Source organism: Aquila chrysaetos, chromosome 21, assembly GCF_900496995.4.
Source record: "Aquila chrysaetos chrysaetos chromosome 21, bAquChr1.4, whole genome shotgun sequence".
NCBI lineage: Eukaryota > Metazoa > Chordata > Aves > Accipitriformes > Accipitridae > Aquila > Aquila chrysaetos.
Genome location: NC_044024.1, coordinates 2,837,741 through 2,849,973, shown reverse-complemented (window position 1 = coordinate 2,849,973; position 12,233 = coordinate 2,837,741). Strand labels below are relative to the sequence as shown.

General features: G+C 37.7%; 1 protein-coding gene across 5 annotated transcripts in view; it reads left to right on the top strand.

Annotated features, from left to right (window-relative positions):
- RPS6KA6 (ribosomal protein S6 kinase A6) overlaps positions 1–10,423 on the top strand; it is a 45,017-nt gene extending 34,594 nt beyond the window's left edge. For all 5 annotated transcript variants that reach the window (XM_029996867.2, XM_029996866.2, XM_029996865.2 and 2 more), the window contains 3 exons: positions 1,452–1,569; positions 3,526–3,666; positions 4,565–10,423. In XM_029996867.2, coding sequence (XP_029852727.1) covers positions 1,452–1,569; positions 3,526–3,666; positions 4,565–4,690 — 385 coding nt within the window. In that variant the 3' untranslated portion in view covers positions 4,691–10,423. The remainder of the gene's footprint in view (positions 1–1,451; positions 1,570–3,525; positions 3,667–4,564) is intronic.
- Positions 10,424–12,233: the final 1,810 nt, after the last annotated feature.

The following is a 12,233-nucleotide window of genomic DNA, read 5'->3' as shown; positions in this document are numbered from 1 at the left end:
TTCCAGGAGAGAACTTAGTCTGTGAAAGTATGTGGTGGTTTTCTTCTTTCTCCTGCCTCTTGTCCTCCCCACGCTAGTAGCCTTGTAGTCCACCTTCTTGTATCTCCTGCCACAGGCTTGACTCCTGGCCCTTCTGTAGAACACACTGGCTTGTAACCTCTTAAGTTTTCTAAATTTCTGAACTTTCATTAAGCGCCATGAAGCATTCAGTGGCTGAATGATAAAAGGTTTTCTGAGTTTTGCTCTAACAGAAAAATAGCAGACTTTTTTTTTTCTTGTAGATAAATACTATCTATTCGAAACTGTTTCTCTTGATAAATTTGTACTTCTCCATGTAAAATCACCACCACCACTACAGTTCTGTCATCAAAACTCAGATTGCTGTATGATTTAAGTGCAAGTATGCAGATATTGGGCAGTATACTGCCTGCACACTTGAGAAACATTGTTTGAACAAAAGACAGGTCGAAAGTATGGCGAAGAAATGGTCCAGCATGAATTCCTATCTTCCACTTCATTACTCTTAAACTCATCAACTGAAAGACAAGAACTAACTGGCTGGGACACTTCCTAAACCTCTGTTGATGATGCTGGTTGATCTTTCTTCTATGCAAAGCTTTCAAAGTACTAAGATAGAATGTATTAAGCTTAATTATTATGGTTTGCAAGCTAATTTGAAATCTAAGGGGTATTATGATATAACTACTTAATCAGAGTAAGATTTGGGTTCTATAGTTAAAACTAACTTGGTACTAGCCTATGATCATAGGAGATGCCAGAACATCGTGATACATACGTAAGTGATTCAGATTGGTTTTCAGATTTGTCAGTTTAGTTCTTTCGAGTTCATCACAGTAGGATTTGTAGAAAGTAAGCCGAATGTACAGGAAACCCTGTAAACTGTTATAAGCCTTCAAAACCAATGACGTTGTGGTTTAAGCCTCCCAAAATCACTTAAGTAAATAACTATCACGAAAATTTTCTTGTAGCTTTTCCCCAAATGATAGATGTGTGTATATTGTGCTGAATCTCTGTCTAATTAAATGCACATACCTTAAATACAATGTTACTCCAGCTTTATTGGGCCATTCTGTTAGGATACTGTTCCAGGTTTGGATTAATTTACATGCTCTCTAGCATAATTTCTGTTTATGAATCACTTCTATTTAACTTGAAAGTCTGCACTGGTTAGAATGCATTATTAAGAAACTAACTTAAGACATCTTTTTAGCCTGCATTTGCCATTTATTCTACTTGATTAACCACAATTATGGGGGAAAGAAAATAATACAGTTTGGAAGATGAAATGCTAATGTAAGAAGCATTTAATAGTATATAGCATGTTTCTGCCAGCAGTGGGATATCTACTCACAATGATTCATGAGATTTTACCAATTACTTGCAGCTTCTTACCTATAACGAGGCCATTTTGGTTTTTGTTCTTTCGACAGCTATACTCCATTTGCCAATGGTCCTAACGATACTCCAGAGGAGATCCTGGTACGGATAGGCAGTGGAAAATTCTCTTTAAGTGGAGGCAACTGGGACACTGTTTCAGATGCAGCAAAGGTGTAAATGTGTTTTGTTTTGTTCTTCTATTTTTTATAGAATTCAAATGAACATCTACTGAACTGGATAAAATAGACTAGTCTAACACAGTAGTTTGCTATTATTACCTGCAAACTTTATTGCAATGAAGATCATCTAGTCCAACCTCCTGCTCAAAGCAGGGTCAGCTGTGAGATCTGACCAGGTAGCTCAGGGCTTTATTCAGTCTGACTTTAGAAACCCCCAAGGGTGGAAACTGAACAGCTTGCCTGGGCAGCCTTTTCCAATGCTTGGCTGCTGTAATGAGGAAAAAGCCTCTCCTAATTTCAAGCCAGAACATCTCTTGTTTTACTTTGTCCACTGTCTCCATTCCTTTGGCCATGCTGACTAAAGGAATGTCAGCGTTCTTGAATGCCCGGTCACACTGGTAGTTCAGGTTCAGTTTGCTGTCTACCAAAACCTCCTGGTCCTTCTCAGCAAAGCTGGTCCCCAACCAGTCTGTCCCCACCCCATACCTTGGGGACAATTTCTTCCTTTCCAAGTGCAGGACTCTGCATTTGTCCTTGCTGAATTTTGTACGGCTCTGGTTAGCTCATTACTCCATCCTGCCTAGGTCCCTTTGGATGGCCACCCTGCCCTTGAACTCATTAGTTCTTTCCTCACACCTCCAATTTGGTGCCCCACTGCAAATTTGGCAAGAGTGCACTCTGTTCCTTCCCCCAGGTCACTGACAAAGAGTTTAAGTAAGATGGGTCCCAATGTAGGCTTTTCTAATCATGAGGGGTTTTTTTTATTCCTTGTTTTTGTTGGCTCGAAATCAGGTGTTTGTGGGATTCCTTAAATGGAAGGATGGCTTTTTACAGTTATCTGTTAGTTCTAGTAGCTAACCAGTCTTGCATTAATAGGTTAATTTTTTTTGTAGTGCAATTTCTTAAATGTTGTTCAATGCTGAAGTCATCAGGTCTTTTGTCTTTATTAGTACTTTCAGCAATTAAACTAGTACTTTAACAACTGAATATATCTGGACATCTTGCCAAAAATCTCGATCAGCTTGATTATGGAGCTGTCCTTTTTATTTAAAGACTGCATCTCTCATCAATTGCTGTATGTGTTCTCTGGGTTTAGCGTTGGCCTGGTCTGTAGGTATCTTAGTCACCAGTGTTACCTTCTATAAAGCTTGGCATTAATATTAAATCTTTTCCTGATAATTTGGAACGGCACAATTTGTTCATTTTAGTAGGAGTGATTCAGAATACTTGTTGGCTAATGCTGTCTTAGCACGAGTAATTCACTTCTGTATATTTAAGAATGCTTAACATTTTGTACCTAAAACAAAGGGAACATTCTGTCAGCTTGTTCATATTTTGTTTTCTTTCAAGCTATTCCTGTCTCTGTTCTGTGCCCTTCCCACCCAGCTCTTCTTTTGACCAATGTTGTAATTAGTACCTTATTGCTAATGCTTCTAAACAGGCAAAAACAAGTGTCTATTTCTGCTGGCTTTACTCTTTATATAGCTCACTGAAGGAAAAATTCTTTGACAGTATATCACTATATATGAATTTAATTGTAATATGTAGTCAGCAGACCCCAGATGTGTGGTACAAATGAGATAGTTGCAAATAATAGCTTTCTTCCATAATATCTGTCTGCTAAATTTTAATAGGATTTCTAGTCTTTTAAAGATTATATTAATAGTAAACTGAAATATGAAACACACAAACAACAGTAAGTTTCTTTATGATAAAGGCTTGCTCTGTTAAACAGATTAAATAGTACAACACATTGTTTTCAGACTTCTGTGGTGTCAAGGCACAGAATGATCCAATTTATCTGCTGATTTTTTTGTGTGTGTGTGTTTGCATTGTGTTAATCGCTGCCACATAGGGTACTTTTTCATTGCTGCCATAATGAATGCTTTAAAGTCTGTATACAAGATTATTTTAACTGAATAGATGTGTGTTTTTCATTTTCATCTAGGACTTGTTATCACATATGCTTCATGTAGATCCACATCAGCGGTATACAGCAGAGCAAGTATTAAAACATTCGTGGATAGCCTGTAGGGACCAGTTGCCGCATTATCAACTGAACAGGCAAGATGCACCACATCTAGTAAAGGTAAAACAACCTGGAAGCTGAATGTTGCTTGAGCTGGTGGATGTGCAATGAGTTGGGTTGCTTTTAGAGCTACAGGCAGGACTCTTTTTTTTTCTTTTTTTTTTTTTTTTTTTCTCCTTAGAAAAGAAATTAGCTTTCTTTTGTTTTTCCTGGTACCTACATATTTAAGTTAGATAAACAGACAAATTACTGGTAAGCTAATTTCAACCTATGTGTAAAGGAAGATATTTTTTCGGATGTTTTGTTTTCAAAGATTGAGGTAGCTTGGGCCATATAGAAACCTGATAAGAAAGTTACCTGAGACTACCACAGGTCTCCCAGCATTCTTATTCAGGAAATCTTTTGGGATTTTTTTTTCTATGACTGGCTCATATTGTGCTTTTCTAAAATAAATTAATAAACTACGCTACAGTTTTTCCACTGGTATTTTTATCTCTCCGGTATATGTGTTTCTGACTTGTGACACAAAAACTTCCTACTGTATGCAGGCAGCTTTTATGTTGACTTCATTAGTTTTGTTGGATTCAAAAATAAGGATCTGTGATAGCCAGTCTTAATTGTGTTGTCTTCGTAAGTCAGGACCTGAATAGCCACTTGGGTGGCTGTATTTGATAAATTGATGCTAATATTGCTTGGAAGGTACTAATTCTGACCCACATTAAAAAGTTACTCCTACATCTAAGGTATGTGAAAGAAAAAGAAATGTCAGACACCCAAGCTTACAAACCTGAAGGATTCAGGAATAAATGGGTTTTTTTGAAAACAAACTTTAGAGAATCTCCATGACCTGCCATAAGTCCTGTTTTTTTAATAGTTAATTAAGAATTTAATATTAATTTGTTTTATTTTCTGATAAAAATTACCTTTACAGCCTTTTATATATTTCATTGTTCTCTAGGGAGCCATGGCTGCTACATATTCTGCACTGAATCACAAGACATTTCAGCCAGTGTTAGAGCCTGTTGCAGCCTCAAGTTTAGCTCAGCGACGGAGCATGAAAAAGCTAACATCAACAGACTTATAGATCCACTGGGACACCTTAGCAACAGAAGCAAGGGGAAAATCCAATAAGTGGCTCTATTTTGCCTGACCTGTGATCAAAAGGCATCTATGGTTTCCTGCTACACTACTTGAATTCTGTAAAAGTCCTTTTTTTAAAAAGAAAAAAAAAAAATCCACAGGTTCATACTGTGTTTTACAGGCCGTATCTGTTAAGTTAATTTAAACATCAGGTACACCATAATGAATTTCTCTACACTGTCCTTTAAGAGATCTGTTGCAAATATTCTTTCACATTCTGTATAGTTTTGCTGGGTTCGTTTAAAAAATGGTTTAGGGGACCGTTGCCAATGACCAAGTTGTACATAAAGTGTCAGTGTAAGTTTTTTGTTTTCTTCACACCTTTAGACCCTGTTGTGAAGGACAAATTCTTAATTTTGTAATTGGGCACTTAATTCATTCAACTTAATTCATATAACTTGTTCATTACTGTTATGAAAAGCTGACTAATGTATTGTGCCAGTGTTAAATGCATTAGTGTTAATTTGGAAGGTCTGCATTTGCATGGTGCCGGTAACTGATAAGTTTATGTGAAAATACAAACAAACAAAAGGGATGTGTAAGATTCTGCACTTTACCCATAAACTTAATTTGATCACTTGTGACCCATAAGAAATGCTGGGTAACAAATGGCCTCTTACAGGAAAATGAACATTTCTAGTTGTTACCACAAATGGTATTGTCCTGCACTGAGCTGGAGAAGGTAATTATGTGTATAAACTGTCCAAATTAAGGATCTCTAACATTGGTACCACTTTAAGACAACATCATGCAATCTAATACTTTTTGTTATTTATATTGTCTATCCATCAGTACAATGACTACGTTACTGTTTCCTCGGCAGTCGTTTCCACTGAATATAGCCAATATTAAGTTTGTTTGGCATACAAGACAAACTGACACTTTATTATAACAAACTTGGCATGTGGATTTTATTTTTTATTTATTTGATTTTTATAGATTGTTGCTTCTATCTGAATCTCTCGCGGCATGTACAAATATTACAGAACATAAATGCAAAATTCTATTTGCCTAACTGTAGAGGTAGCTTGGGAAAATAAATAAGCCTTGCAGTGTGCCCAGATAAGGGAATTCTGACCAAGAAATTTCACAGTTATGGACAAGTTACTGACAATATCCTGTTGCCAGCACTCACTTGCCCTCTCTGCTTGCTGTTGGGACTTCAGCTGTTTTTAAATACTGTGATGGAGAGGAAATTAATTTCTGGGCCAGAATTATCTTGGGGTTTTCTGACTCCAAACCCATGCTAACCGCTAGTAGACAGGTACCCAATGCATCCAGAGATGATGAGCTCCAAAGTATTTTCAAAATTTGTAGACACTACTGTGCAATTGTACTGTCATAGTAGGATGATACGCATTTTAAATATTAAGTATATTAGTGACCAACAATTAGACTGTGAACACTTAGAGAATCCAAATGACCAAAAATCAAATGTAGTTCAGACTGATTTGCCATTGTTGAATTTCCTGTTCCCAGGTACCTTTGGTAGCCAATTAGAAGACACCAGTGATGGCAGAACTTGGCATTTCAAGACAGGAAAAAAAGCTTTCAGGAGAATTCTGGCCCAACTGCCAAGAGTGGCAGTAGTAACTCGGATCTTAAGAGGCAGAGGGTGCTGGCTCGTTTTTGCTTATACCTGTGAAGTACTTGGTGGCATTGGAAGTACTATTAGATAAGCTGCTTTCTTTTGTTGTGGTGGGGGAAGATGGAAATTATCTGGCCAAATAGTTAGGTATGAATATATGTAGATTTGAGACTTAATGAATATAGCAAACATAGGTGTGCTATTTGTATCATGCAGAACATACCCCATACTAAATTTCTTGAGTGTTTGATAGATGTTGGAAGCTTTAGGGGCCATTTGTGCCTAGTTTTGAGGTGCCTGTTTGAAATGCTTGAAAGCTTATCAAAGAACACAACTGCTTCCTAGAAAGCTTACTGTTTAGTACAAAAATCTGCCCCTTACGCAGCTGGTTCATCCTTGTTTTCATGACTGAAGACCTTTGCCAGCAAGAATGCCTGTAAACCTTTTGTCTACAGTCTTATTGGTATCATTTTTTTGTAAACTTAAAAATGACTGCCAGAAGAATTTGAATTTATTCTAAGACAAAAAAAAAAAGCGGTGGAAATAAAGCCCCCTTAGCCAAGGCGAAGGTATAATGTGGGTTGAAATGTAGTAGTAAAAACCATGTTAGGGATAGAGGGTATAATGCAAGGCGTGGTACACAACTAAAATGTCAAACTTGAATTGTCTTCAGCTTTCCCGTAAGGTAGCAGCTGGTCTTTAATGGCTTTATTCATGAATCATTTAACAGTGTTTATATTGGTATTTTCTTTTAGCTTACTTAGAAGCACCACATTATAAGCACCTTAAAAGCATTTTGCCATTTTGCACAAAAGCAGTTGTAAGCAGCTGAAGGTGCTTCAGTTCTTGGTGTGAAACACAAAGGCGGTAAGAGGAAAAGTACACAAACAAGATGGATAGTCTGATTCTTAGTAAAGAATTTAAAACATCTTCTATAAAGTTATCCCTGCTGGTTTTATATCACTACTAGCCTTTAGAGCAAGTGGTACTCCTGGGGTAAAAGCAAGGTCTCAGTGACTGCAACATTACAAAGTTGTCTTATCACAAGGAAAATGTGGACAAACACCTTTATTATATCTGACAGGCCAGTGTACCCTGGTATGCCAATTTTAATCCTTAATTTGGGGGGAAGAGTTCACTTGCTACGTGTATGTCAGCATATCAGTCTTTGAAACATTTTGGATATGCAGGGATGCAAAAGAGTTCACTTGCAGTTTACTCTCACTATATAGTATTTAATGAGCATCATCTTTGTGATACTTTTGGAATTTCTTGCATACTTCTCGTCCTTTTTTTTTTTTTTCAAACTTAGGTTTTGTTCAATTAAGCAATTATATAAAAGTAGCATGGTCTGCTCATGAGTAATCAGTTAAATGTTTGAAATGGAAGAAAACTTAATTTGAACGTGCTCTTGGCTGGAGTGAAAGGTTAGTGTAAATGGTTTCACATTCATATCATCTCTGCACAGTTCAAGATTACAAACTAGTTATGATCATACTGATTTACTTTTTTTAAAAAAAAGAGTGAAATTTTTACGAAGGCTTATAATTACAAAGAAATAGGCATACATACTATGTATTTAGAGGAATTTTCAGAGAACCAATTAATATCTTAAATAATACAGTATTTTGGATATGGCTTCTGTTACTGCCAGCAAAATAGCTTCTACTCTAATGTTTGGTAATGGCAATTATAAATAAGGGCTAGTTCTGAAGTGCACGTAGAGCCTGATACGTTCTCACTAAAGAGGGTAGATTCCCACAGACATCACCTATAGCTGGAGCAGGCTCATGATGTGTCTTGCTGTTTTTTCACCCCTTGGATATTGCAATTTCTGTCTTCAGTTATCCTTTTGATAAAAAGCGAGGAACTCTATTGTATTCCTGTTATGTATCCAAAAACTATGTGGTGGCATCAGTATCAGCCAGTGGTGCGTAATGAAGAGTGCCCGTACCCGAGAGCATTACGATGGGTGGATTCATTTAAGCCACTGTTTTGTGGCTTGTGTAGTCTCAATGCCGTTGTTAGCTTGTTGTATGTTTTTTCCCATTATGCTTAAAACTGGTAAATTCTTTCTGACCACATGAAGAGCCTAAGGTGTAGGTGGTCTAAGCGTACTGTCTGTTTGAGGCCCGTGTTGTAGTATGGTTTAAATGTTCTCCTTGCATCCAGAGAAGGTATCCAAAACCTCACCCAAGTCAGTCATACTGAGCTTGAATTCTGTTTTCCTTGTTTTAATTCATTTTCCAAAGCTAATCTTCATATGTCCAATAGTTAAAATGATCTCTGGCAAACTTCAACAATTGAAAGTTACTTGCAGTATACTTATAAACTGGTTATTTGCAGTGACAGATTGCTGCATCCAGTACTCGGCACTCTGCCCTCAAATGTTAGAATTAGAAAGTTGAGATAGCTTGTAAGAATTGAGTTAAATGAATCGCACAGTACTGTAGTAATTATCCTGATGTGTATCAATGAAATTAGGCTAAAACATCAATGCAAACATGGGTTTTTTTGTACTTCTGTAGCACTTAAGTTTTTCAGTCCTATCCAGAATTAGAAGTTTGCAAATACTTGTGGGAGGGAAGGGAGGAGCAGGTTTTTCTTAAAGTTTTCAGAAGGCTTCTGAAGCTGTGATAATGGAGTCCTTGCGTAATCCTATGGGAGCTCTATGTGACTAAAAAAAAAAAAAAAAAAAAAAAACCAAAACATTTTCTTCTTGAAAGTTTACTCAAAAACTTTCTTGGGTATGTAGTGATACCTGTTGGTAAGACGCCTATGCTGTCATTCATACCATACCATCCTTCTGCATTAACACCCCTTTAGTTAAGTACAGTCTGAATACTGTTTGTCTCTACTTCAGTGTATTTTTTAAATGTTTACTCCCCCAGATTATGTTGTTGTTGATAAGCCTACACTTCCCTTTGGGAACAGGAGAATGAATACAAATTTTACAAAAAAAACCCCCACCTTTAGTATATAGCTAAAGCTGACTTGAGTATTGTAATAACTTATGTAATTAGAAGTTCCCCCAAAATAATCGGTGACTGCTTTTCGTGAGATTTTTCCTACGTAATGAAAGCAAACTTTCTTTGAAAGCTTTAAAACATACTTAATTGATTATGTCTCTTAATTAAGATTTGGGCAACAGCTTATTACCAATAATTTGAATAACATTGAATCCTGTTTTGGGGTTTTTATGTGAGAACTGAAAGGATGCTCGAGGTGGATCTCCTTTGCAGGACAAAGTGTTCCTATTTTGTGTGTTTTGCATTAGGCTTATGAGCAGCATTTGCTAAGTAATTGCATTGTCATAATATCCCAAGCACTTTGGCATCTTGCACTGATATTCTGATTAGAGCTAAAACTCTTCTGGCACGTGACTGGCTATAAATCTCAATACACGAAAGGGCATTAATTGAAAACAGTGTGCAATGAATTACATGCTCTCTGAGGTACTTCAAAGATGAAACTATACAAAAGGTCCCCGTTATCAGATATTGTAACTGTCATTTCTTTCTCTAAGCATATTGTGGATTTTGTATCATACTGTATTTATTTCATTTAATTTTAAAAAAAAAAATGTTTTCTTTAAAGCTCTGTATATATTGACATTAAAGTTTGCATTGTACTACGTTCTCTTCTCCTTGTAAGGCTGAATCTAGTAGTGCATTGTATGGTATGTTGTTTTTCTTTGCACTGTGCTGCTAAAAGATACTATTGCCTTGAATTACGACATGCCAAAGAACCTCAAAATTGTATTTATTTTTGTTAAACTTTGTGAATAATGATAAAGGTACAGTTTTAAATAGCTGGCAGTTCCTTGAGTACTAGAATAAAAAGGTTGCAAATTCATAATATTTTATAATTGACAAAAATCCATCATTTATGATTTGGAAGTTCACCAACTCCTTTTTTTTAAATTGACATCAAAACCAATGAGCGGACATTCCTAAATTAAATGTACTGTGAATTGCATTATTTGGTAAACCGTGCCAAAAATCTCACATACATCAAGAGCTGTTCATAAGTTTATACTCACAGTCAAGTGTTTCATGCCACACTTTCAATAAAACATACATTCACTGATAGGATTGATGTATTACTTCAGGGTGGGATGATCTACCTTCTGTATGTTTTTCAGTTATCTATTCAGATTTGACTTTATATATAAAAGAGGAAATAATTTTCCTGCAAAGATCTGGTCCTTTGACAGTACAGGCACTTGCATTACAAATGAGAGTAATCCCATTAAAAAGTGACCTGCGCACCTGGTTGGAGTTAAGCACGTGCATCGGCACTGGTCCCATGTGAGGTCTCAGGGGCTGTAGTAGGTGGCTTTGCCTCCTGACACCGCTTTGTCTTTGGATTTAAGCTGATAAATTGCTGCAGATCATTGAACTCTTCTGTCCTCTACATGAACTGTTACTGTGAAGCCAAATGTTGTGAGGACTCGCTGCTAGGTGATGGACCAACTCAGTATGCAGCTACTAATCCCCGTCACGGGACAAGAATATGAGATTTTGATGTAATAGCATTGCCATTACATTGGAGTCTCTGGGTTTAAAATACCTTTAAGGTGTTTGGTAACTAGTGTTGCTGTTTGTATTCAAAATGGGTTACAGATACCTTATTTTTCAGTTATCCTATCAGTCCAAATATACAGAGAAGTTTTTTTTTTCCACGACTGCCTGAAGTCAGTCCATCTCCTGGATGATATTTGCTCACGAGGCACTTCTCTTACAAGCATTCAGGCCTGTCTGGCGATGGAATTGCCTGGCCCAGGGACAGCCTTTGCTGAAGGAGGGAGCTCTGAGGTCACCCGCAGACAAACCCCTCCGCAATTTGGGGATCAGTTGATCAAGTCCTTCAGTAGGGTTTGGTTGTGGTTTCTTGCTTGTGGTTTGTTTTGGGGGTTTTTTTTATGTTTTCATTAATAAATTGGTAACTGAAATAGGAAGGAAAAAGTAGGAGCTAAATGAGGACCAAGCTTCTCGTGGCAAAGAGCTTGTCCCTTGCCCCTGCCCAGCAGTGCCAGCCCGCGGCATGCCGGGGGGGGGGCTCCAGACGTGGGGCCAGGGCTTGGCAGAGCGGTGGTGGTGGTGGTGGTGGTGCTGGTGGTGGAGCTGGGGACTCCTCCTGCAGCTGGAGAACAAACTGCAAAGCTATACCTTGAGCTGGGAAGAAGTGGGTGACTGAAGCCATATAGGAGGCAAGAGGTGAAAAAGTTTACAAGATGGTGGTGATTTCCTCGATTTCATTGAAGGTAGGCGGGAAAGAATAACCAAATTGGACAAAAAGATTCATTTTTTAAATGACAACAAAAAAAAAAAAAAAAAAAAAAGCCCTGAAAACCCCCAACTTTCAGGTAGTGAGTTCCTGCAGGCTTCATGAAGATCTTCCTGGTGGGAGAAGAGATGAAGCATGGATTAAAAAACCAACCAACCTTACTTGTAGTCAGATGCCAGTGAGTGTTTTCAGAAACCGAGGACAGGGACAAGCAGAGTGTTAGTAAGGAGAGTACAGACTGCCTTAATCGCATCCTGCTCATTTGTTTTCCTGCAAACATTGGTTCTCAGAAGCTGTTTTCCTTCCCTGTGATTCATCTCTGAAGCTTTATGGCTGTAAGAGGCACCTTCCCCCATCTGTCTTTTGTGCTTTTATGGGCTAGAAAATGTTTTAAGATGAAGAAAAGGCTCTCAAAGGTACCTAAAATATGCTTACTTCAGCTGAGTAGCTTTCCATAGCACAGCGTATTACCAGGCTGGACATGGAGGAACTGGGATGTTGAGGAGACCGGAGTATGCTCCTCCTTGAGCATAATCTCTTTTCTTCAGTGATGGACCTCGAGGGTGGAGAGCAGGATGTAAGGGTTGAGACCATGGTTAAATGATACACC